At 39.7% G+C, this 27,085-nt stretch overlaps 1 protein-coding gene across 1 annotated transcript in view; it reads left to right on the top strand.

The window, feature by feature from the left end:
• Window positions 1–27,085, top strand: part of CRYBG3 (crystallin beta-gamma domain containing 3) — a 110,976-nt gene that overhangs the window by 80,310 nt on the left and 3,581 nt on the right. Inside the window, exons 16-20 of the mRNA XM_059392119.1 lie at window positions 1,890–1,996; window positions 6,125–6,251; window positions 18,443–18,582; window positions 21,223–21,346; window positions 26,678–26,836. Of these exons, the coding sequence (XP_059248102.1) occupies window positions 1,890–1,996; window positions 6,125–6,251; window positions 18,443–18,582; window positions 21,223–21,346; window positions 26,678–26,836 (657 nt within the window). The remainder of the gene's footprint in view (window positions 1–1,889; window positions 1,997–6,124; window positions 6,252–18,442; window positions 18,583–21,222; window positions 21,347–26,677; window positions 26,837–27,085) is intronic.

The following is a 27,085-nucleotide window of genomic DNA, read 5'->3' as shown; positions in this document are numbered from 1 at the left end:
TAGAGTTGGCTACTATATATACGCCATCCAAAATATGCTGAACTTGCATGGTCAGTTGTCTGGATTTATGGTGAAATTGTGAAGTATAAACCTTATGCTCAGCAACATAAAAACAATGAAGAAACTGGGTAGTTGCAGAGTAAACAAAACAGCTGTGACCTCTGTTCTCCTGTGGCTTTTCCAACTCTTAATCATGAATTAAGATATTGGCATGTAGAAGAAATTGCATTTTTTGGAAGTAAAATTGTGATTTACTTCTCCGTCTTTTTTGTTTTGTAAGTCTTTAAGTTAAAACACATAGTTTGTAAAATGACTAACCAAAATATGTGTTTGTCAAGGAAATGAGGGGCAGTTTCCCTGATACACGGAGTTGTTTTTCTACAAGGAATTATTTCAGAAGTCTGTCTCATTTTGGACTTGCTGGTTATACCTCCATAAGGCAGGGAATCCCTTGGTGTTTGAATGCTTCAAATGCAGTCTGGTTTCACAGTAGCAAATCAGGTTGTACCATGCCTTATGGTTGGTCCAGGGGAGCTGATTCTCCCCTTTCCTGATTTTTGGTGGTCTTTGATGTCAGAGTAGAAGGAGATAGTCAAGAATTGGTTCCTCAGAACTTAGAGACTATCAGCCTCTAAGAGGACTCTTGGGAAGATGAAGGAGGCAAACATCAGTGGCTCAACGCTGCTTTGTTCTTGATACAACTCGAGCGGGAGAAAGGACAGTGGTGTCCAGCCCTCAGTATAATGGATTATTAGCTACAATGCAAGCCTGTGCAAGATGAACCTGTGGGCCGTTTTATTTCAAAGCGCCAGTGTATTTTGAAATATTTATAGGGCTCATTAATTCTTTCTTCCCTATTATGTAGATCCAAGGCCACTAGAGTTGCAGATCATTGTGTATCTGGTCTGAAGGGAATCATAGTTGAGATTTCATGGATTTTTCAACAAAAGGGATGAAAGTAGAAACGTGCTTGTATATAGTTGTAAGCTTTATATTTAAGATAGTCTTAACAGTAAAATGGAGCCCGTTGGCTGAAATGCATGGATGTCTTTCTTTTTTCACCATAAATCTTCTGCTCATCTCGTTGTCATTATCTTCTCTGCCATCTGCCCCTTTGTTCTCTCAGGCCCACGTGCCTGCATTCACTCATACTCTGCCCTGCAACCTTTTATTAACTGGATCTGTGAGACTTGGGAAGAGAAGAGGCTTACCAACCACTCCTCATACTAACTGAAACTACCTTCATATTTAGAACTGAATTGCTTCTTATCTTAAACATGTAGTCTCAGCACAAGGGATAATTGATACAATGGGCAGGGACCACATGTTAGTGGAGAAGGGATTCTGATTTAATCTTACAGGTAGAATTGTTTTCTGGGCCTCTGTGCCCAGAATCTGGTGGAAAAGATGGATGAAAATGGTAACTGTGGCATTTCCAGAAATGGGTAAGGAAACAAAAATGGGAGTTTAAAGAGAATATTATCCTTAACAAGGATCCATTGGTAATAGATAAAACACCCATATTTTGCTGAATTTTAATTTTTAAAAGATTTATTTTATGAGACTGATGCACTACCTACTGCGCTAATGAGGCACCTACAAAAGATTTATTTATTTTAGAGCATAGCAGGAGGAGTGGCAGAGGGAAAGGGAGAGAAATGCTCAGGCAGACTCCCCATGAGCGTGGAGCCTGATGGGGAGCTCAGTCTCATGAGCCCAAGATCATGACCTAAGCTGAGATCAAGAGTTGGATGCTTAACTGACTAAACCACCCAGGCGCCCCAATTTTGCTGGATTTTTTACAAACATAAGAAATAAAAGGTTTTCATTTGCTTTTGTGATAATGTCAAGCAGTTTTTTTCTGTTAATTAGTTGTGTTATTCTCATAGCTCAAAGCATTCAGTAAACCAGGGTTCCAAGGTGAATGCGTAGATTTTACAGAAGAAATTGATTTGACTTCATTCACGCCATGTTCTTTTAAAGTTCTTCGGGGCTGGTAAGTATGCTTGTTTTGAGTGTTTTCTACTAATGTTTAATAACTAAATTTCCTTTGAATTTACAGATATTTTACTTGCTTTAGTATTATTATTTTTTTTAATATAATTTTTTATTTTTTATAAACATGTATTTTTATCCCCAGTGGTATAGGTCTGTGAATCACCAGGTTTACACACTTCACAGCACTCACCAAAGCACATACCCTCCCCAATGTCCATAATACCACCCCCTTCTCCCAAACCCCCTCCCCCCAGCAACCCTCAGTATGTTTTGTGAGATTAAGAGTCACTTATGGTTTGTCTCCCTCCCAATCCCATTTTCCTTCATTTATTCTTCTCATACCCACTTAAGCCCCCATGTTGCAACACCACTTCCTCATATCAGGGAAATCATATGATAGTTGTCTTTCTCCGCCTGACTTATTTCGCTAAGCATGATACGCTCTAGTTCCATCCATGTTGTCGCAAATGGCAAGATTTCATTTCTTTTGATGGCTGCATAGTATTATTTTTGATTCACAGTGAATTAAAGTCTTTTAGTCTTTGGTCAGTTACTAATTAGCCTATAGTAATTTTGCCTGTCTTGTGTTATGGGCCATTGTGTAATACAGAGGGAAAAAATGCTGATTAGCTAACTTTGGGAGCATTGTGGACATTTTATTTTCTTACTGTTATTTTAGATTATTTCCTAAATATTTTGAATACTTATATTGTATGCTATTGGATAGCATAATAGAATGTTATATAAAAACTAGTGCTTTGTCCATAGTAGACCTATTATACTGAAATTTTAAAAATTGTTTAAAGTATGTATCAATCTCATCTCACAGATGAGGACTCCTGATTTCAAAGTTAGGGTTTCCTATGATCACATGATCACATGCCAAATGTCAGACCCATGATTGCTTTAGTCATTTTTTAAAAAATTAAATTAATTCTAATAAATTTAAATTAAATCTTGTGTTCTTTGAGCTATAGCCATTTATTAGCTCTTTTTCAGATGTAAATGAACTGTATGTGATTCCCAAGACTAATACATATTTCATCATTTTTTAATTAAAAATATACATAAAATACAGTTTATCATATTAACCATTTGAAGTGTGCAGTTCAGTGGTAGGTCTGTTTCAAGTATCTACCTAATAACTCATCAGAATTTTCTGTTCATTCTTCAAGATGTCTTGGATTCGTCAGTTCTCCTTTTCCTCTTGAATCATTTCTTCTCCTTGCAGAACCCCAGTCTCCTGGTTAGCTTCACTCCAGTATTCTCTTCCTTCCATCCTGTACCAGATACTGGTCATAGCCCAATTATTTGTCCCACAGTCCAGCTTATTATTTTTATTACTCTGCTTTACATTCCCCAGTCCTCCTCTGCTACCAGCCAGATCGAGTTCAGACACATCCTTTTCCAGATTTACTGTCAGTTAGTCTTACCTGCCCCACCTATTCCCCATTCCATCCTTCCAGTGTCTCCCTCTCTTCCCCTATTCCCACCTTCCCACATTTACTCCGCCGAGTATTTTCTGCTTACCCTCTATATCAGGGGTATTTTCTGCTTACCCTCTATGTCAGGGGTATTTTCTGCTTACCCTCTATGTCAGGGGTAGACCTTTTCTTTCAGGGTCAGGGAGTATTTTTGGCTTTGTGAGTCTTGCAGGCTCTGTCCCAGCTATGCAGTATGGCTGTTACGAGCACAGACGCAACCACAGATATGAGTGGCTCAGCTATGTTTCAGTAAAACTCTATGGGCATTGAAATTTCAGTCATATAGCATATTCACATATCACAAGCTGTTCTTTTAATTTTTTAAAATTATTTAAGCACATGAAAAGCAGACTTAGCTTCTGATCTGTACAGAAACTGGCAGTTGGACAGACGGCCCACAGGCTGTACTTTGCTAACCCTGCTCCCTATGAATGGCTCTAAGTTTCAGGGAAACCTAGCCAACAGATGTTATTTGTTTGGCCTACACACACTGTTAAAAAAATATATCAGCATTTTGGGTTAGGGTTTTTTCACGTCTTTAAAAAAAAAAAATCAGAAGATTTGAAAACTAAGAAGCACTCACCTTTGGGAGTAATTAGTGAGTGTTAACTAAATGGCATATGTGATTCCAGTGAGCTATAGGATATATTCCAAGTTGATTTTGTTTTGTTTTTTAACCTGGTATACTCTTCATGTACATTACCTGCCTGGCCTCCTATAGGTATGTAAGCTTATGGCCCCCATTTAATACTAAACCAAGTATATGCTTATGGGTCAGCCCATCCCCATTCTCTCTGTCAATCCTCTTGATTAACCCTAATTCCACCAGTCTTTCTCTCCCAGATTTTCTATAGCTCTTCCTAGTTTGAACTTGTCTCTGCATGTTAAAAGGATATGAAGGTATTTATAGGATATGAAGGTATTTATTTGGCCCTTCCAATTTATTACAATATTAATATTAATAATATTAAAATTATTAAATAATATTAAATTTATAATATTATATTATAATGTTAACATTAAAACACATAAAATAGGACACTATAAGTTAGACTGTCATCAACTCTTTAGTGAGAGAGAAATGTATAGTGGGCATCTGAAATAACTTTGTTACTAGTATTTGGCTCTGAGTTTCTTCTCCACCAAGATAAAAGAAATTGATTTAAGATATATTTGCCTTTTCTAATAAAGGGAAATATTAAAGGTTTTCTGGTGGAAAATGTTTTTTCTTGACACTGAAATCTAGGAAAAATTAGCCATATATTCTCTTTATATAGAGAATATACATTTTATATATGTATATATCTATGTGTATATATCTATATATGTATATATCTATATGTATATATCTATGTGTATTAAACTGCAGTTTAATAATAGAATATAGGAACCCTGGCAGTTGTGTAAGTACTTGGAAGACCTGGATTGAAGCCCAGTTCTACCACTTCCTAGATACACAACCTTAAACAAATTGGATTACTATCCAAAATTAGTTGTTTTATCCTGTAAAGGAGGGATAATAATGGTACCTACCTCAGAGGATTTTTTTAAAGATTTTATTTATTTATTTGACAGACAGAGATCACAAGTAGGCAGAGAGGCAGGCAGAGAGAGAGAGGGAGGCAGGCTCCCCACTGAGCGGAGAGGCCCATGCGGGGCTCGATCCCAGGACCCTCTGGGACCATGACCTGAGCTGAAGGCAGAGGCCTTAACCTATGGAGCCACCCAGGTGCCCCTCGAAGGATTTTTATAAGGGCCAAATAAATGATGCATGTTCCATGCCTAACATATTAGAAACATTTGATAAAATGCATAGTTACATAGGAGATACGACAGTAAGTTATAATGTTACAGAGCATCTCTTTGGTGGTCCAGAGTGAACCTGGCCTAGCACAAAGACAGTTCTGGTGGTCTCAGAGTGTCAGGCTAGGACTTAAACACACTGGACGTGAAAGGAGCAAGAGCCCCTTCATTTCTCCCTTGGGCTCTTTCTTTTCAAAAAGGTATTTCCTAAACAAACTTCTGATGAGTGATATATTGAAGATAACCACTATCAAAGATTCTAATGGACTTAATTCTTTTATTAAAAAAAAAATTTCATTAACAGATGTATAGGTGACAGATTTTATATACTGCTGTGTGATTTTTAGAGTCTAGTTTCTGTATTCCCCAGACTGACAGCAAGCCCATTATTAAATGAGGATAGAAGTGATTTTTTTCCCTAAAAGAACTTCTAATCTTTTCAAGTACTTAATAATCACTATAATCTGATCCCAGGGTTTTGTACGTAAGGACACTAAATGAAGCTAACATTGGTAGCCTAAAGCAGATGTCCTGTTTCAAATTTCAGCTCTGCCATTTAGCAGTTGAGAAGACCTTGGGCAAATCATCTACCCTTTCTAATCCTTGGTTTTGTTGCTTATAAAAATAAGGATGTGTTTCTACTTCATAGAATTGAGGACACAATGTAGTAATACAGGTTACATATCTAACCCACATATGGCACAGGGTAGGTAAGCAGTCAGTAAAGAATAGTTTTGTTTGTTTGTGTCCTACTCCTCCCCCGGTTCCCACAGCATGATGATGAGCCTGCCCTCCCAACTGATGCAATTTGACTGACTGTCTCACTGCCTGTTTTTAAGCTGGCTCCTGTATTACCAAGAGGACATTTCTGATAATCAGTGTGTGTTAGAAGAAGGCCTCTATGCTGACCTTACTTCCTGTGGCTGTCCAACATCAAGGGTGAAATCACTCAAGCCCATTGATTATGTAAGTACTTTGCTTGAATGCATAATTACAAGATTTTTTCTTATCCAGTTTAATTACCATGAATGACGTGACATTGGAAGAAGTGATACATGGGTAAATATAAAAATGTGAATAATTTATTCATGGACTGTAAAGTTGGGTTTCACTCATGAAATCCAACCAAAATGTAGACTGATTTATATATTTAAGTGAGAATTCAAAACACAGGAACTAGAATAATGTGTAGAGACCTGGGCTTAAATCCCAGTTTGATACTTTAACCATTTTGGATGACATTTAATAAAGTTTCTCACTTGCTTCATCTGTGAAAAATAATAGTATTTTGTAAGGCCACTGGGATATTGAATGAGATGACTGTTATAAAATGCATAGCATGTGGTGAGCACTTATTAAATGTTAGATATTAATTAGCGGTAAATTTTTGGCCATAATTGTAGCAGTTGCTTAATAACAATAATAACCTGTTCATTTTATTACTCTAGTAGATAAGTCACACGATAATTTGCTAGTCTGGTGTACAGTGTTACTTTAAGGTATAGATCTTGATATAGCCACTGGTACTGACCTCAAACCTTCGTTTGGGGGAACTAGGGATTTCCTGCCTGGTTTGTGCAGAGTTACCTGTGTCACCTTGGAGACCCACATTTTTAGGGTTGGTAGTTTCTCCCTTCTATCATCTTTACTCAGAATTTTAATTGGAGCAAAACAGGATCACTACTTTGCAGCATTAGTTCACACTCCATGTTTATAGGGTCTGTGCAGAGGAAGTAATGAGGATCTGGGATTATCGAGATGTCTGATTATGATCATTTCATCAGGGCATTTAGTCAGAAATGAGGTTTACACAGAGGTGATTTGAAGCCCTGTGTAACAGTAGTAGTGACTGAGACCTTTCAACCAGAGCTGACTCCAAAGATGATCATCATACTCAGAATCTTTGATCCCAACCTAAGCAGTGTAGTCTTATTTCATAAGACATTCCTGGATAGAGTATTCTTGGTATCAGGCTAAGAATAGTCTTGGGTGAGAAACAAGAATAGAAACAGTCTGTGGTCTCTCTCCATGGCCCTTTAGACACCAACTGGGAAAGACTAAGTGGCTATTGATACTTCCTGTCTGTTGGACACAAACCAGTGGAGAAAAAAGAATGTGGTCTGGTCAGTCTCTCCCAAGTATTGATAAGGCTGAAAAAGGCATGGAAAGCAGTCCATATTTACTGGGAAAGGAATTTGCTTAGCAATTTTTGTGGTCAAACCAGCAGACAGATACTTACTTGGTATTAACTAAAAGCAAAATAGATAGCTCTCAATATGAAAGTACCATCTTGAAAGGATTTTGTAGGACTTCTGATTCAGCATGCTAAACCAACTAAATTTCTAGTGAACGCATTTTAGAAACAGTCAAAATGAATGAGTGTTATTTTTCTTTGAAGAATTACAATTTTACATTCATGAAGTCAAAAGTGAAGAATTAAGAATGAAAATAGAAAAATGTTTTTAAGTTTTACTGCAGAGTTGCATGTCACTGTTTGGGTTCCATGGAACCCAAGCCGTGTAAGTGAAGGTGTCTCTTGGGAAGGGCCGGGGAGCTATAGACAGAACCTTTTCACTCCAAGAACTGATTAAAGTTTCACTCCAAGAAGAGATTTAAAAAGCTGAATATAGTCAGGTTATGTAAGGGCAACACATTTATCTTCTTAATGCCTTTACATAGGGTGTTTTAAATCTTGGAAAAGTCTTTGTTGAGGATACATTAGGTTTGGTTTTAAACTGGAGGGAATGTGTTGTGAGGGTGGGCATCCCAGCAGAGACACCCAGATTGAGCATGAAGAAGCCTTAACAGAGATAATGTTTTCTTTGTGAAGTCAACCATGCTACCCCTGGTGGCCCTGATGCCCTGAGTTGATCAGACCTAGGAGACTGACACGTGAACCAGGTCAGTACACTGATCTGTAGTAGTTGGATTCTCATGGCTGCAGTGCTTGAGAATTCTGTCCTGAGCATTTTTCACCCTCTCTAAGGGAACAGGGGAAACTGAATTAGTCCTCAGAAGGTTATTTGTTGAGCATAAGTTTTAGGTAAAGTGAAGTTCGTTATCTTGAGATTAGTTAACTCAGCTAACATTCCCCACAAAAGAGACTCCTAGGGGTCTCAGTTGTGTGTGTGCTCCAAATTGTGTTGTCTTTCCCTGGGAAATGCAAGACATACTCTACCTATCCTGCTTCTCTGATTCAGTCACCTCTCCTCTGGCCTTTTTCTCCAGATTTGTTAATACTATAACATAAGCCACAGTCCAGTGGGTTTCTGGATTCATTCTGGGAAATGTTTCTGTCTAGTTGAGTTGCCTTTACATATATACATGAGCCAGACTCATGATTCTGTCAATTAGTTACAACTGCAGAATTATGAAGGTGTTGCCTATAGCTGGCATTTCTAGACACACTATAAATTACTGTTGAAAAGTCATAACAGTGTAATATTGAGAAGTTTTAAAGATTCCATCTTCATACAAGATTAGTATGTTTTGCAAATGACTGTTTGCTCCAGGCTGATTTGTTTGCCCAGACTTATGTTACATTCTAAAGACCCTGGATAATTTGCGGTCATTTTACAGTGACAGGACCTTGGGAGCATAGTTGATAGTTCTGCTTCTCACTTACCATGACACTGGGAAAAATCCCTTAATTTATTTGTACCTCCATTAACTCATCTGTGAAGAAACTGTTAGAATAGGTATTTTCAAACCTTTGTCTGTCTTTAGTTCTGTTGCAAATAAGTATCTGGATATATTTCTAATTGAATATAAAAAACAAGGTATCCAGTGTTAGGACTCCTGTGATCTGAGGGAATAACGTAGTATATTAGCTTTCAGTAAGGTTATGCCATAGAACAGTCCCAAAACAGTTAGTTAGGAGCTGGAGGTGAATGGGGAGCCCACGTAAATGCTTGAGGCATTGGCCTCGTAGTGTGTGGGATAACCTGCCTTTACTGTGTTTCCGTGTAAGTGGCCTTCAACCCACTGCTTCTGTAGTGTCTCTGTGGTAGCCTGGCATGGACATGGCCTCTTTTGAAGTAATAATCCAGTCCTGGCTGCTAGCAGCAGCCAAAGCAAAAGAAACATTGTAACAAGAGGCTGTAGAAAAACTTCAAATGAAATTATAACTGTGATGACATACATAATATTAGAGGTAGAATAAGAATTGGCAAGGCCTTGCAAGGGTGCTGAATCAGGGCCCCAGCTAGAAATAGTAGAAGACTGTCAGTCCAACCCCAGAATGAAAGGAAGCAATGAGCTCATAAAGTGTAGAAGAATTTGGTTACTATTAAATTTTTCAGCTGAATCCATATTGAGTTAATAGTTTTAACTCTTTTGTACATTTTAAAAAGGAAGGCTAGCAAAACCCTGCAGAGTAAACCTCACAGTTCCTAGTGAGACAGTTGAAGCATTTCCCTTCAAATTCAGGCAGAACAACAAGGTCTCCATAATCACCATTTCTATTCAATAGTATTCTGGAGCCACAGCCACTTGAATAAGATTAAAACCAAACCAAACAAAAACATTAAGAAGAAACAAAATTGTCAAGAGTATGTACAGACAAATTCTTAGAGTTAATAAGAATTTTTAGAAAGTTTCTGGATATAAAGAAAATGCCAATTAAACTACCAGGTACTTAAGAATCTAACAAAGTGCTAATACGTCCTTTATGCAGAAAGGTATTTAGAAGACTTTATTGAAGGGTGTAAAAGATGAAGCGATGTAACCTTTTATAGATGGAGAAAACTCAATATTGTGAAGCTGTGGTCCTGTCCAAATTAATACACTTCCAGGCAAAATGCTTATAGAATCTTCTGTCTTTCTAGGGGTGTGTCTTTTTAGGGTGGGACGGGAACACATGAGAAACTTATCCTAGGTTTGGAGAAGACAGGGATCCAAAATAGCCAAGATAATTCTTAAGAACAACAGGCAAAATCATTTGTCTTCCCAAGTATATATTGCAGCTACAACAATAATAATTAAGATGGTGGGTAGACATGGAAGGAGAGACAATGAAAGAGTGGAAGCAGAGAGCATAGAAACTGACCTTCATGAATAATGGAATTGGAAGCTGACCGAAATAGCATTACAATGAGGATATTATGAGCTATTAAATAAATAGTGTTGGGACAGTTGGCTCTTTACATGGAAAAAAAACCCCAAGAGTTAGAATTTTGGTTTACTCCAAACTCAAAAATAGTTCCAGATGGATTATGGCCATCTAAATGTGAAAAACAAGCTTTAAAACTTAGAGGAAAATATGGAAACTCACCTAATGATAATGGAGTACGATGGATTTGGAAAAAAAAAATGTGCAGGTCGGTAGAAGAAAGGTAAAAGGCAAGTATATTCATCTCCTATTGCTGCTGTAACCAATTACCACAAACTTAGTGGCTTACGGCAACAAACTGTCTCACAGTTCTAGAGATCTCAATGGTCTTAGTGTGGTAAAATGAAGATGCCGGCAGGACTGCATTCCTTCCAGAAAATGCTAAGGGGAGTATCTGTTTCCTTATGAATTTTCCAGCTTCTCAAGGTCCTCAGCATTCCTTGGCTCATGGCCATTATCTGTCTTCAGAGTGTATCACCCCTACTTCTCTCTGTCCTCTGACCCTCCTGCCTTTCTCTTATAAGGACCTTTGTGATTGTATTTTAGGCCTCTTTGGATAATCCAGACTAATATCCCCACCTCAGGATTTTTAATTTTTAATCACATCTGCAAAGTCCCCTTTAGCACATCAGGAAGCATATTTACAGGTTCCAGGGATGAGGATGTGAACATTTGGGGAGTGGAGTTGGGGGGGGAGAGGTGTAGAGGTGGGGGAATATTAATTTTTTAGCCTATCACAGCAAGCCTCAGACTGGGGGAATATATTTGCAGCCCTTATAAAACCTGTAAAGGTTTAGTGTACAGAATATAAAAAGAACTCTTTCAAATCAGTTGAGAAAAAAGGAAAGCCTATTTCAAAACTTGGCAAGAGGACACAAAAAGGCAGTTTGTAGAAGAGAGGAAAATGGCTAAGGATATGCAAAAAATGTTAAACCTCACTAGTAATCAAGTAAATGAAAAATAAAACAATAATTAGGTAACATTACCTTACTTGAGATATGAACATGTGAATGTCTGACAACACCTGGGTTTGGTGGGGTGGGAAAGAAATGGGATTATTCATGCACAGCTTTTGGAAGGAGGGTCGGTTACATGGAGCAGTGTAGGGGAACAAGAATGTTTGTTGCAGCACTGATGGATGAAAAGTGAGATCCAGGTATTACTAACGGGTGTTATTGTAAGATACATTTCAGTGATATTTAAAAACAAAGGATGCATGACCATTAGTGAAGTATAAAAATATGAGCTAGAAGGATTCACATCTTCAGCATAGTGGTTACCTTTACAGAGGAAGAGAGGTTCAAATTTAGCCACACCTGTTATGTTTTATGTATTTATAAAATTCAGTACAAATATAAAAAATTTATTATTTTTGGGTGTTGGTTACATGGTCATCTATACATTCTTTTTCATATGCAGCATAATTTATTTTTAAAGGGAAACCAATTAGGAAAGGTAGATCTATAATGAAACCTATTATCTAAGCCAAATGAAAGCAGTTCTCTGAGGAGGATTATAGTTCACTGAAGAGTCTAGTCTAAGAGCCTGATAGACCCATACTTATCAGCTAAGTGGACCTATGCATGTTTCTGACTACCCTACGTCTCAACTTTGTTATCTAATAAAATGTGAGGTTTAAACAAGCTAATACATGTGCAGCCTTTAGCTCATGGTAAGCACTCAGTACTAGAACAGCTCACAGACAATAACTAATACGTGTCATGCAACATCAAGACTACCATGAACTCGTGAGGCTGAAGGGATTTATATGTTTTTGTTTTTAATAGGCCAGACTTAAAAGATTCCAGATTACAGTCTTATGAGAGCTTTATGAGCCTTCTGTTAAATTTATATCATTTCACATAACTTTTTGCCAGCACACTGTTTAGTACTGCTCTGGAACAGAGTGGTATTAGAGGTATGCATTATGGTTATTTTTCTTTAATTCACTTAAGTTGTACTTAGTGTTTTAGCCATGGTTCTTTTGGCAAAGGGTTGAGATGAAGCGATGTTGTCAGGCTATACAGATATGGCTGTTTTCAGTGGCTGATGGCTGAATATTTTGAAGAGTGTATATTATACTTAGAGTCTAACCAAGTAATGTAATCCTGAGGGTACAATAAACACCTTTTCCAGATAAGTGGTGATTTGAAACTCAAAAGAACTATACTATACAGTTGCCAAAGTAAAGAGCTGTAGTTTCAAGTAAAAAATTAGATTTATCCAATTATATTAAAAGTATGTAGATGTAGGGATGCCTGGGTGGCTCAGTTGGTTGGACAGCTGCCTTCAGCTCAGGTCATGATCCCGGAGTCCCAGTATCGAGTCCCGCATCGGGCTCCCAGCTCCATGGGGAGTCTGCTTCTCCCTCTGACCTTCTCTTCACTCATGCTCTCTCTCACTGTCTCTCTCTCAAATAAATAAATAAAATCTTAAAAAAAAAGTATGTAGATGTAAATGTGGTCCTTGTAGCAGAGTACTTGTACCAGGATCTCAGAACTTCCAGTTCAGGTGGTTGACACACTTTTTAAGCCACAGAGGGAGGTAAGAATAAGGGACATATGTATTCCCCAGTCAAGCAAGTTGGAGTCAAGTGCTCCAGACAACAGAAGCCAATCAGAAATACTATTCTATGTTATAATCACTGGTTTTAGAATCTGTTAAGCCATAATGTAGGAGTGAAGAACATGGCCTCTGAGGTCCTGTTCTCTGGATTCAAATGCCAGCTCTTCCACTGCTCTGTGTCACCTGGGCCTTGACTCTTCATCTGTAAAGTGAGGACAAAAATACCACCCACATCAGTGAGAACTTTTATGGGTTAAAAAGTGAACAAATTCACAGCCCCCTAATCTCAATGTATTTGGGGGATTTGGGATTTTTCTACTTTTAAATAGTGGTATGATTCACACATAGCCTTTAAGGAAATATTCCCAAAGGGTCCCAAAGGGTTTGAAATAGCACCACATAATTAAACTCATTCCTATTACTATAGCAGTATATTTATAGCTACACATATTGGAGAAATATTAGAAGTAGCTTTCCACTTATTCAGGTCAGGTTTTGTTGCCAATTGAATTAGGGGGGGCGGGAAATTGGTTTTAGAGCTTCTTTGGTTTCAGGATTATGGGTAAGGGGTCACGGATGCCGGAAGCTAAGCAAGGTTGGGCCTGGTTGGTGCTTGGATGGGAGGGGTTATGGGTGGATATTTTTATATATAATGCCTGGCACTCAGGAAGGTGCTATATATCTTAGTTATTATTGGCATTGTCATTTAAAATGTATTTTACTTGATGGGATGATGAGGGATATGTTGGATTTTTTTTTTTTTCTCATTAAAAGTTCTTTTATACAATTTGTTCAAGTATTCCTTTTCTTTCTTAGCTATGTCCTCTTTTTAGAAAAGGTATCTGATCTTTGCCTGGCTTAGACTTGACCCAGCAGGAATGTCCTGTTACTGCTGACACCTAAGAAGAGCTTTTGACCCCAAATGGTGGGCTGTCTTTTAAGTTAACATGGACAGAGGCCACGACATTTGTAGAGCTCAGATTGTAGTTAAGTTCTGGTGTTTCCTATTGTCATTGCAAAGTTCAGATTATTCTGTAGTCTGCAGTTTTGAAGACTATTAATAGTTTATATTTCTACTTTCATGTCTGGAAAATGTATCAGAAACAAATGTGATTTTTAAGATAGGTCTTCAAGGTTCTTTATTTCTGACTGATGACCTGCCAGTTCCCCTCCATCATCCTGTCCACATTAGCACTTATGTTGACCTTCCTAACCTTTACGTACATTTTTAAATCAAGGGCATTTATAAATTTAAGTATATTTTATAAATTAAAACTACTTAAATTTAAACAATTTAATCAGAGAAAGATCAAGTTAAATATGTTTTAAACCTCTAAAGGGTAGATGACTTTAAGCTTGGAAATAATGGATGTTCTCAGATGAAAAGTCTGATGGATTGAGCCACATGATGACCCCATTGTTGTTAATGAAGGAGTGAGGTATTTTTACTGATTTCTATAAACTCATAAAAAAATACTGTCTCAGTTATTTTCTATAATTTCATTCCCACTCTCCTCACGTCATCATTTTAAAACCTATCTTCTGTGATCCCCAGCATCAACTTTTACATTGCATGCTAAAATTTGTAGACACAGAATTGCCAGATTGTCTTTAAATTGGGGAGTGAATTTGATGCCATTTAAGTGATAATGGCAGTCTTTTAAAAAATGTCTTTATGGGCATTTTGCAAAAGGAAGAAGAAAAATATACACAGGTCCTTTTTTTCTCAGAATAACATTTAGCATTTAAGTTACATTCTCCTAGTAAGCTTTTAGTTTTTTCCCTCTTGGGTTTAAAACAGTACATTATGTGAGTCTTAAGTACAGGCATCTGTCAATCCACGTTAATCCAGGCATCTGTCAGTCCACCACAGTGAACTTTTTACCTGGGAGAATGTTGCTAATGGTTGATTGTGAGCCCTGACCGGGCTCCTTGCCTGTCTGCCCTTCCTTACTAATTAATAACTCAACCAAGTGTGTAAAGCGGTGAGCCGAAATGCATGTATTTATCTATCTAGCTATCTATCTGTCTATCTAATTAGTTAGTAAATTTAAGGGTGAGGATGTTGGGGAAAGTCCAACAATAAAGTCAGGAGCTTATGTGTGAATTTTGGTTGTCCACCTTCAGTTACCAGTTCTAGTGGGTAATTTAAGTCTGATGTTGGCTACATTTTTACATTTCTAACCTGCTGTTCTGGACTCCTATAAGGATATTTCTTCTATAAGCTCTTGGGACGCTTCCAATTTTGATTTTATAGGTAGCAGAGGAGGTGCCGAATCTTGCTTGTGGTCTTCCAGTGACTAGAGATGAATTTCTATTCCTGACCTAGTTTATGGTGTTTACTGAAGGAAAATCAATGCTTCTGGGCAGCCCATTTATGCCTGCCTTATTGTCTCACTTCACACAGTGACGGGTACATTCTTTTCCAGTATCCTCTAATTCCTAAATCTGTATTGTCCATTACCACAGCACGAGCCACATGTGGTTATTTAATATTTATATCTGTAATATTTATATTTAATATTTAGTTCAATAAAGTAAACAAATTCAGTCCCGTGGCCCCACACACAAGGCACATTTCACATGATCAGTAGCCACATGTGGAAGAGCGCAGATACACAACCTTTCTCTCACTGCAGATGGTTCCGTTGGACCCCACTTCAGACCTTCCCTAGTCAGCAGGGAACCTTCGCCACATGATGTAAAGCGAAAATGACTCACCTATTTAAAAACCTGGACATTTCTTTGGCATTCTTTTTTCTATCTTTCCTTGTATTTCATCCTTTCAAAGTGCTCTTTTCCCGCATGGACTGATTCCAGTCAGAGGTTCTGAACTGATGGGAAACAGTAGGCTGGACCACTCACTTCTGTAGTACCTTCCCTCTTCTCTTGCAGTAGTCAGCCTCTTTCTATCCACCCCCAATCCCCCGCCCCGTCACCTTCCACTGTGCCTGCAAACATGGGCCTAGGCCACTAGCCCATTTCCCTCCTCCTCTTCACCAAAGATCTCTGAAAAATAGCCTGTGCACCCCATCTACGATTCTTACAGCCTAGATTCCACCCTCATCTCCTCTGTGCCACTCAGGGAATTTTCTTACAGGTTTCCAGCTGCCACCTGATCACCAGACTGCAGAAGCCTCATCACAGCCGCCCTCTTCCTCACCATGGGAGAATTTGACACTGTGGACAACTCTTCCTCATCCTTCCCTTTCCCCTTGTCTTCTGGAGTGTTTTGTCTTTGGGCTCCCTTCTCCTAGTACACTCCACCCCCTCACAGCTCTGTCCTCCTCCATATCCCCCCACCGGCCCCCCGCTGGCTTGTGTTTCCCAGCTGTGGGGAGTTGCCATACATACTTACCATGCTTACATTGGATTTGTTTTCCTGACCTCCAGATCAAACAGTCCAGTGTTTGGTAAACACTTCTGTTCAGATTATCCTGTGTCTACCTCAGCATTAAAACATTCAGTCCTAAATAGAAGTTCTTAGCTTCTGGATATATTTTGCCTCCAGATTTCCTCATATATAATAAATTATACCACCATGCCCCAGCCACATCTTTTCACATCTTTTTCTGTATTTACTCCTTCCATATGTTTGCCTTATTCTATCTATTTTATCACTGTGATAGTAATTCTGGGTGTCTCTTATTCACCTGTCCTAACCTTCCAGCAGCCTCCCCCACCAAAACATACTTGTAGGTCTGGCCCTCTTTTTATCTGGACTAGAGTATTTTCCCCCATATACTTCCATTTATTTCATTCTTTATTCTTCACTCATGTTGTTGTCTGATAGATTTCTTGAAGTCCATTTAAAGAAAATCACACACAAAATAACCAAACATGTGCAAAATTTACATTAATAATCACCAACTTAAATTTCTGAATGAGTGTATTTCTATGGTTCAAAAATCAAAAAGTACAAAAGGCATGTAGTCAAAACTTCAGCTCTCACTTGTGTCTTTTATGTTCTCAGATCCTAGTCTCCTGATGGGTAGTCATGGAGTAGTTTTATGGGTTTTTTTGTTTGTTTGTTTTAGAAAATTGTTCTTGTATATATATGCGAATTATGTGTGTACATGTGCCTGAGTTTTCTCTTCTTTCCTACAAAGTGGAAGCATAAGAAGTACCTCCTTCCACACTGCTCTTCACTGCATATTCGCCTCTAAAGAATACGTTTTGGAGATCTTTCATAAAGATCTCCTCATTCTTTTTACAGCCATATTTCTCTATGAATGTACCATTACTTATCTAGCCAGTCTCCTTTTAATGGACATTTAAGTCATTTCCCATCCTTTGTTATTCCAAAGACTGCAGGAAAGAGTAAGGCTGTCATAATTCATTTTGCTCTTAGTTGTTTTACAGTTCTTTGAACATCCCCAGTCCCTGCCACCAGTGCTCTGCTTCTCATGTACCAGCCCACTCTTAGCTCCCCATCCAAGAGCCTTCAAGGACTCCCCATTGGCAGTAAATCTGTCTCTGCCTGTCAGTGGCAAGGAGAAGCAGACAGACAGACAGTTCAATACCTATAGCAAACAGTGGGGGCACCTGACACTTTTCTGTCGGACTCGATCTGGCCAAGTGGGTCTATTTGCCTTTCCCTTCACATGTACCTCTGTGCATTTGTCTCCCTTCCTTTGTATAGAGTGCCTTGCCTCCATTCTCTCTGGGCCTGTCCAAACCCACTGCCTCCTTAAAGACCGAACTCACATACCACAGCATCCACATCCATGGAGCTTCCTCGATTCCTGCTCCCTTCTGCTAAAAAGAATCTAGTCTTCTAGATTCTGAGTACTCTCAGGGCATATCCTTTCCTACTCTGGATTCCATTTCAGTGTCTTTGCAGTTCTCCTAACTTAGTTATTAATGCCCCGAACGCCAGGAACAGCACCTTGCTTTGTCCTCTCATACCTGAAAAGCCTTCGAGCGTGGTGTCCTGCATAGACCAATGAATGGAAAAGAGCAAAGTTGATTGTGTTCTTTGACACAAGAGGTTGAGAAATATTAACTGCTAACGTGAAAAGCAGTCCTGTCCCTGGGCATTCTGGCTTCTTTTTTTTTTTTTCCCCCTGTAAATTAAAAATGTCTTTTTCTTCCTCCTAGGAATGTTTTTAAGAATCTAGAGTCACCAAGTGTTGCATTGTCAGTGACAGCTACTGTGGCCTTCTGGGGAAACCAGGGTGCCATTCCATCCCATGTTTATTCTGTTACCAGCTGCAAGCACTGGCAAGACCATGATGTCCATATCACAGCACAACAGACCTTAATTGGAACCAAATGTCCATTTTCATTATGAGATTGATTGCTCTTCTAGAACTTTAATTTACTAAAGAAGTGAACAAAAATTATGAATAGAATTTAATCTCACCAGTGCAGTTTTGACTATAACGTCATTAGAAGGTAGACCAGTGGACTGTTTGCATTCGGAGGTCACTGAAATGAGGTCACCATGTACGTTGATGCTTGCACTTTTTTGTGCTCTTAGGTTTTTGAAGAACCCTCCATTAGCCTTTTTGCTCTGGAACATTGTGAGGGAAGAGAGCTGCATCTAGAAGACGCTGTGAACTCCGTTCTGAACAAGGACCTGCACTTTTACACCCAGTCCGTCTGGGTAAAAAGTGGACTGTAAGTATGGGACAGTGCTTGGCCTGCTTCGGTCACTGTCTTAGGAGAGAGTTGCACAGTTGCTTTTGATTTCTCCACTGCTGCTGTTATGTGACCTGATGATACTGCCACTCCTTTACTCTCTCACTGTAATAATGGTAGATTCTGTTCCAATGAGACAATGGACCAGGTCCAGTATGTAGTGGCATGCGGAGGTCTCAGAGAAGGGCCCTTCAGGGGAGAAGGGTTGCCGTGTGCTTGGAGCCTGCTTCTTAGTATAGGTGGACCAGATGACCTTAACCAGTAGAGCCCACTTCCCTTTCAGGACATATGTAATGAAATCAGTAACTTCTTTGGTTGACACCATTGCCTGCCTAACACAACTATTTGTAAGACTCTTAGTGTTTTGTTGTCTTTTGATTTGGCATCTTGTTTGCTCTAGAACTCTTTGTTCCAGGTACTTATCTCCACACTGAAGATCCTGGTGGACCCGGCCCAGCCACCAGTGTTGCTGTTCATATAGATTGTCAGGGTGCATCCGGGGTGTGTAGGGCCTGCACTTACACAATTTGGGAGACTGCTTTACAAAAAGATATGAACAATTATGGTTACATAAATTAGGTATGAACTTGCATATTTATTTAGAACAAAAATGGTAAAGGCCTGCCTGTGAGAGGACTTGAGGTGAAGGCTGGAAGTCCTCCTGGGGGATCTGCCTCTCAGGGTGTTTCTGGAGTGTGGGCACGGAAGCCGCCCCTCCTCCCCTACTGCTGCTGTTTGGGTACCAGAAGTCAGCTCAAAGAAAACACATAGCTCACGAAGATTAATGTAAAGATGATTGTTTTTATTTCTTATGACTTTTAAATTGAGTGATAATCAACTCTGCTTATATAAATATTTGGGGATAACATAGCCAAGAATATAAATTGATTTGAAAAATAAGTCAACTATTATAATAAATGGCTTTTGAATTATTCACATGTATAGCAATTTTTCTTCTTCAAAGCATTTGACATTAGTGTTTCTTAAATGTAAATTGACTCACTGTCTCTAAGCATAATAATCCCCATACTATATACCTGTACATTATTTACCACTGAACTAAGTCTGTTGGCATTGAAAGCTACATCCCTGTGATATAGGACTTGTACAGCATTTTTATACTTTTCTTTATACTCCTACATGGAACTGATAATTACTGACTCACATGTAATTTCTTACCAACTTATTTCAGTCTTTTGTAGAAAACTGGCACTTTTTAACCTTGACTTTATTTCTTCTCCTTAGCTTATTATCCACCTACTCTCCCTGTTCTGGATTCTCGGTAAGAGAATAGGAACACAGAGTAAGGAATAGGGAAGGCTGTCGAACGGTTTTCTTAGGCTACAGATGGCTTAGAATATGACAGTGCACAGCCAGCTACCCTCAGTGACAAGTTTTGTTTTGTTTAATACCCATATTATTGCATATCTCTGATTTGTGATTATAATAACAGTCAAGATTTAATGCCTTTTGGTTGTGGAATTCGCTGAGATTAATATAGAGAGAGGTGCAATTTATAAAGTCTTGCCTAGGTTTTCTAACTGAAATTTCCCTGCCTATTTAAAAAGTCTACACAGCTGGGGAGATAGATAAGCATTTCTATGGTCACGCTGTCCTGACTCTGCTCCAGTCTGATGGCTTAGATTTGTGTAGGCGAGAAGGGGTAGAGGAAAGGTCATCTGTCCTATCATCCATCTGTGAAAAACCAGGCCAAGCCTGATCTTGACTGTGGGGGCAGGGTGCTCTGTCTGAACCAAGCAAGGTAGCCACCCTGTCTTCCACACGTAAGTTCCGAAAGCACTGTTTGTGGTCACCTGGAGTGGTGACCTGGAGTCCTGAGAATTTGCTTACTCCCCTTCGCTATTCAGCTTGATAACCACCTCCATCGGGCTCAGCACACTTTGTCTGGAAGGACCAGATGGCATTTTCGGTCTGTTGGCCCTCCCATCTCCCTCACGACTGTTTGGGCGCTGCTGTGGGGCAAATGCAGCTGGTGTCAGTCAGTAAAGGAATGGGCATGGCTGCATGCCCCAGAGGTTTCAAGACTCGTCTCAGGGCCATGCAGGCTTCTATGTGCTCTCACTTGGCCCAAGTGGAAGGCCCCAGGGGTACTGAGGATTTGCAAAAGCTCTTGGGTCTTGAAGCAAGACAGGGGATTTCTGTGGATCATATGAAGCTGTCCCTGGTGGCCTTGGGGAAATTATAGGAGGAGGTGTGTCTGAGTGGTCTCTGAAGCCCCCAGGAGGGGCCCTGGACGCAGCCAGGCATGGGAGCAGGAACTAGTGCTGCGTAACTGGAAACAGTGAGAGGCTATGGTCTGTCTTTGAAGGTTGAAGAGTTATGAAAAAAGACAATATTAGCAAAAAAATTTTAGACCTGGTGGGAACCTTGTTTTAGCAGGTTAGAAACCAGAATCCTAGTTGGAATGCCAATCTTTTGAGCCCCCAGTGCAATGGGCTTTCACCTAGTCCTTCCTGCCTTTCCATTATACATTTTTTCCCTTAAAAATCTATAAGCCTAGAAGTTTTAAAGAATGAACCTTGTATAAAAGAAGGTATTTTTGACAATGTTTTGCATTTTATTTTTAAGTACCCTAATTTTTTTCCTGCTCTCATATAGGTGGATAGCTTATGAAGGACCCAATTTCTTAGGAAGACAAATCTTACTTGAGCCTAATGAGATCCCCAACTGGACAGCATTCAGCGGATGGAAAACAATTGGTTCCCTCCGTCCTATGAAGCAGGTAAGGAGAAAAAAACACACACACAAAAAAAACCCCGTAAGACCCAAAATAGCTTGATTTTTTTAGTAGAAATGTCATGAACCTTAGAAACTGAAACATTGATCATTTAGTTTGACGTTTATGTTACAGGGGCTCCAATTAGGATGAGGAATATTAGAGACATTAACCAGTTTGTTAAGTTGTATCTAAGGTCACTGTTGGATTTTAGCTTTGAGTCCAAAGTCTTATTGACCGTACTGACTTCTCACGGAAAAATGAGCAGCATAAGCTCTGTGGGAAGCAAAGAAAACAATGAACTCTGAGTCTGCCCTAGTTCTACTTTCTAAGTATTGGAACTTTTTTCCTCTATTTACGTAAAACTCGGGATAAATCTTGGTATTTATGACACACCTACTGCTTGTTAGTCTTCTTTTCAAAATCTTCCTGTATCCTTTGGGATATGAGCTGACCTTCTCAATGTGCCTGTGTGCTATGGCCCCCTTGCTTCTCCAGCCTGTTCCCTCACTGGTCTCCTCCTCACTCAGATGGGGCCATGACACAGCCACCAATGTGCAGATTGCTTTCCTGCTCAGGTTCTTAAGGTGTGTCCTCTGTCCAGAAGTTTCTTCCCTCCTTCTTTGCCTGGCTAATTCTACTCATCTCTGTGTCCCATCTTCCAGGATGCCTCTTTCACCCTCTGTCCTAGTCTGAATTAGATCCTAAAAGACCTGGTTCTTTCTTTTCCTACAAAGATGAGGCATAAAGTCTGTAACCACATGGTTGTAGTTGGATGGGGCTTGTTCTTACTCTACCACACGCCCGGGAAGGCAGGGGCTGTGCATGTTTGGCTTGTAGTTCTACCCCTAGTATCTGGCACAGTGTCTGGCACATTGTAAGAGTTCAGGGGCTGTTTAATGAAGGAGTAAAGGTATAAATGGATGTTTGACATGAGGCTAAGAATTGTGGAAGATTTAAGGAATAGATATGATACTCTGCTTTACTGGAACTTTTACATGTTCGTTGGGTAAAACAAGTCCAACTCAAAATGGTACCATAAAATGCAAAACAGTGTATAGCCATCAAAAAGCTACAGGCAATGCCTGGTTTACAGAAAGGGAGTATGAGCATGTACAGAGTGGTGGAAGGTTTCACAGAAGGTGAGAAACCGAAGCCTGGCTGTTGGGTGCAGTGGTCTGTGGATACTCCATTTGAAGCCTAATTAGAAACATTTCTCACTTGATGTCAACAGCCCTTTAAGGTAGGAATTGTTATTCCCATTTTCCAGATGGGAAAATCAGGGTCAGAGAGGTAAAAGCAAATAGGCAAAAGACATCCAAATGTCAGAACCAGGACTTGAACCCAGATTTATCTTCTAAACTTTGTGTTGAGCAACTACACCCTACTTTCCTCCAAAACAAGATCAGTATTTGCAGAGTGGCACCATATACTGCAGGCCCCAAGCTGAGGGTAGCAGAGTGGATGTAAGTGCTGAGGCTCTGACGTGCACATTGGACATATTAAATGTTCAATAAATAGTAGCCAATAAACAATTAACCTAAGTGGTCTTTCCGCCCTCCTCTCTCTCTCTCACATGCACACACACGTGCACCATGCTCCTTCCCACCCCTCTCTGGTTCTGTTGGTTCAAATCCTAGCTCTGCCACTTGTAAGCAGTGTGAGTCTGTGTGAGGAATCCGGTTCCTCTAGTGGAACAGTGATCACACTGCGTACCTCTCAGTATTGCTTTGAACATTGAATAAGAAAAATGTATACAAATAGTCTGACACATCTGGCTTACATTATTACTGTGGTAACACACTTCTTTTGAAAGTTCATTATTCATTGTGTCCCTTGAGAGAATCAGAGATGCTCTTTTGAGGGTGCTAAGGTTTAGCAGGCTTTTCTGGCAGAGGCTATGGTGTGGGATTTCCTGACCCTCACGTATTGCTTACTCCTCACTCCTGTCACATGGGATGAGGGGTAATCACACTGAAAAGCCCTGGGGAAAAGCAAGGCAGAAGTGGGAATTCAGTTTAGCTTTTATCAACTATATAATAATGCCTAATCCTATGTTGCTAGGAACTCTACAAGCCAAGCTGGATGCTGAGACGATTTTCCTCACTTCCGAAAGGTGGTTCCTTTTTTTTTTTTTTTTTTTTTTTTAATTTCTTTTCAGTGTTCCAGAATTCATTGTTTATGCACCACACCCAGTGCCCCATGCAATGTGTGCCCTCCATAATATCCACCACTAGGCTCACCCAGCCTCCCTCTCCCTCCCCTCCAAAACCTTCAGTTAGTTCCTCAGAGTCCACAGTCTCTCAAGGTTCGTCCCCAACTCCCTTCTCCTCTCCATCTTCCCAAGTCCTCCGTGATATTCCGTATGCTCCACAAATAAGCGAAACCATATGATAATTGATTCTCTCTGCTTGACTTATTTCACTCAGCATAATCTCTTCCAATCCCGTCCATGTTGATACAAAAGTTGGGTATTCATTCTTTCTGATGGAGGCATAATTCTCCATAGTATATATGGATAGTATCTTATTTATCCATTTGTCTTTTGAAGGGCATCTTGATTCTTTCCACAGTTTGGCGACCGTGGCCATTGCTGCTATGAACACTGGGTACAGATGGCCCTTCTTTTCACCACATCTGTATCTTTGGGGTAAATACCCAGTAGTGCAATTGCAGGATCATAGGGAAGCTCTATTTTTAATTTCTTAAGGAATCTCCACACTGTTTTCCAAAGTGGCTGCACCAACTTGCATTCCCACCAACAGTATAAGAGGGTTCCCCTTTCTCCACATCCTCTCCAATACATGTTGTTTACTGTCGTGTTGATTTTGGCAATTCTAAGCGGTATAAGGTGGTATCTCAGTGTGGTTTTGATTTGAAACTCCCTGATGGCTAGTGATGATAAACATTTTTTCATGTGTCTGTTAGCCATTTGTATGTCTTCATTGGAGAAGTATCTGTTCATGTCTTCTGCCCATTTTTTGACATGATTATCTGTTTTGTGGTTCCTTGCTGGGGAAGGTTGTCTCTGGGATTGTTCAGGGTCCTGTGATAAAGGAGAGCTAGAAAAATAGCTTCTAAGTTTATGTAAAAGTTTTTTTGGCCATTAACATTGTGCTATTGCTCATTATGCTTTAGAAACCATCTGATTCATATTCTGGTTTAACATTTTATTTTAAAATAATATTGTTACAGGTTATTTTGCCTTTGCTTATTTAGGCCACAGCTTTAAGACCCAGCAAAGGAATTCTGGCCTTCTAAAAGGGTACTATGGGTCATTTTCTTTTTGGTAAGGCTGCTGGTACTGCTGTAGTTCATATTCTTGTTTGGAAATCAGTAATAATTAAAATGCGATCCTCTTTGAGTTTGGGAATTAGGGAGTCACTAAGGCACTTATAATGCAAACCAGTATTTTACAGTATAATTACAGAAGAGTCAGACTACAAGTGTGTAATAAGGGTAATTAGTACCTTACTTGAGTTAATTGATTAAAACTGTGATATTTGGTCCTAACATAATTGGAACTCTGTCCTCTGTGAAGGTCACACCTGTTTTCTTCTACATATAAGGTAAGGAAACTAATAAAGATGTACTGAAGCCTCAAGAAATTAATAATTGCAGTGGGAGACTTACTGAATTATATACATGTACTATCAGTCACAGATATTTAAGTACATTACTGTTGCATTATGAATGTGGAAGTAGTGCTTTGAAAACATTTAAAACATTTTGCCTAGTAGAGGTCTTTCTTTACCTGCTTTAAATTACCAGATAAAAATTTGTCCCAGAAGGATGCCTGGGTGGCTCAGTTGGTTAGGCAGCTGCCTTCGGCTCGGGTCATGATCCCAGTGTCCAGGGATCAAGTCCCACATCAGGCTCCTTGCTCAGCAGGGAGCCTACTTCTCCCTCTGCCTCTGCCTGCCATTCTGTTTGTCTGTGCTCACTCTCTCTCCCTCTCTCTGACAAATAAATAAAATCTTAAAAAAAAAAAAAAATTGTCCCAGAGTGTCTATTTCCATAGAAATAAGGAAAAAATTCACATAGCAGCAGGTTTAGAGTGTAGAATATGGTGGGCTTACCATGTTACATTATTGCATTTCCCTAACACATTTCTCAAAATGAAAGTGCTTCCTTAGTAAATAGTTTATTTAGCAAAGTTCCCCTAGGATGCCAACATATGACCCAAGGTGGGGATGTTGAATATCCTATCTTTTAATTCATCAAGACTGGAAGCTTAAGGCCAAAAGAATGGTTTCTGGGGAGTTTCCATCCTGTGTGATGTCCTTTCATTATCTGACTTCATTCACACTGCCACCTTTGGACTTGGTCTCTTATTCCCTGTGTCTGAGGGTAACTAGTATATTTGAGCCAACTTTATTTAGAGCATCCTGCTTAAGAGGGATGGTTTTGGTGCAGGCTGACCCAGCTTCTCCACATCTGTGGTAACTTTGTAAAATTCAGATCATAATTGGACTGTGTGTGTGTGTGTGTCTGTTTTGGGGTGCTGAAACCCGGGAATAATTGGATTTTCTTAAAGGGTTCTTCTGGTTATTAACTTAGATAATACAATGGCCCAGAAAGCATTTAGCATACTGCTTGACATACACTAAGCTCTCAATAAATATTAACTATTATCCTTAGAGGCAAGTCCTAGATTTAATATTTTATTGGAAAACTTTGGGTATATATTCCAGGCCCAGGGGATAAAGTTCTTTGTTACCCAATTTTTGAATACCTACATAGTGATTAAACATGCATGGTCTCTTCCCTTGAATTAGTGTAAAGGTCCACAAAGTATAAAGGCAAAGAAACATTACCACAGCTGCCCAGGCCCTCAGCTTCACCTGGGTTTTTCAAGACCTCCCAGAGCAGGCATTTGGCACTTAACCATAGCTCAAATGGTATGTGTGATTACTGCAGCATTGGCTAGGTTGTTGTGAGAGCCTTGCAGGGCTGTACCTTGCCTTCCTGCTCGGGGTCCTCTGCCTCCCCCAGCATAGCTAGGACACAGTGGTTCCTGAATGAAACTCAGCAAGTCCAGAACGCCGCACCACCCCTTGCCATGTGGCATTCAGTAGATGAAGCTATTACCTTTTCCTCTTCCAGAAGGGCATTTTTCAAAAAAGTAGAATAGAGATTATTGTACAACTTAACCTACGTGTTCAGTGGTCTAAGGCCTATCAACAGAAAAATACCAATTCACACTTACTGGCTAAAGGGAGAAGGAGTGAAAGTGTGTAAACTAGATCCCCTTACTCCTTGCTGCTAAGCTTGCCTTCTATGAAACCTGATTTCCAGGTTAACAAGTCCTTCTAAATGGCTGTTTCTCCATCCTAGCCTGCAGTGTACATCAGGATAAAGAACCGGGCCCAGGATGAGTATCTGACAGTCACTGGCAATATTGCTGACACAAGGGCCACCTCCGTGTGCGTTTCTCCCTACAGCGGGAAGACAACTCAGATCTGGCACTACTGCCGAGGACTCTTTAAATCCAAGGTAAGCAGGCACCCTGCGGACTCTGCACCCCATCTTTTGGCCTTCGATTTTTTTTTGGGGGGGGCCAGAATCTTGCCTAATCAAATGGCATTATAAAATAATGCAACTTCCTAGAAACACTGTTGCATGATTGTATCAATACTGCCATGTAAGGGTACCTGGGTAGCTCAGTCTTTAAGAGTCTGCCTTCATCTCAGTTCATGATTCCAGGGTCCTGAGATCAAGGCTCACGTCAGGCTCCCTGCTCTG

The sequence above is a fragment of the Mustela nigripes genome, chromosome 2 (assembly GCF_022355385.1).
Source record: "Mustela nigripes isolate SB6536 chromosome 2, MUSNIG.SB6536, whole genome shotgun sequence".
In the NCBI taxonomy this organism is placed as follows: domain Eukaryota; kingdom Metazoa; phylum Chordata; class Mammalia; order Carnivora; family Mustelidae; genus Mustela; species Mustela nigripes.
This window is presented reverse-complemented; position numbering and strand designations above follow the sequence as displayed.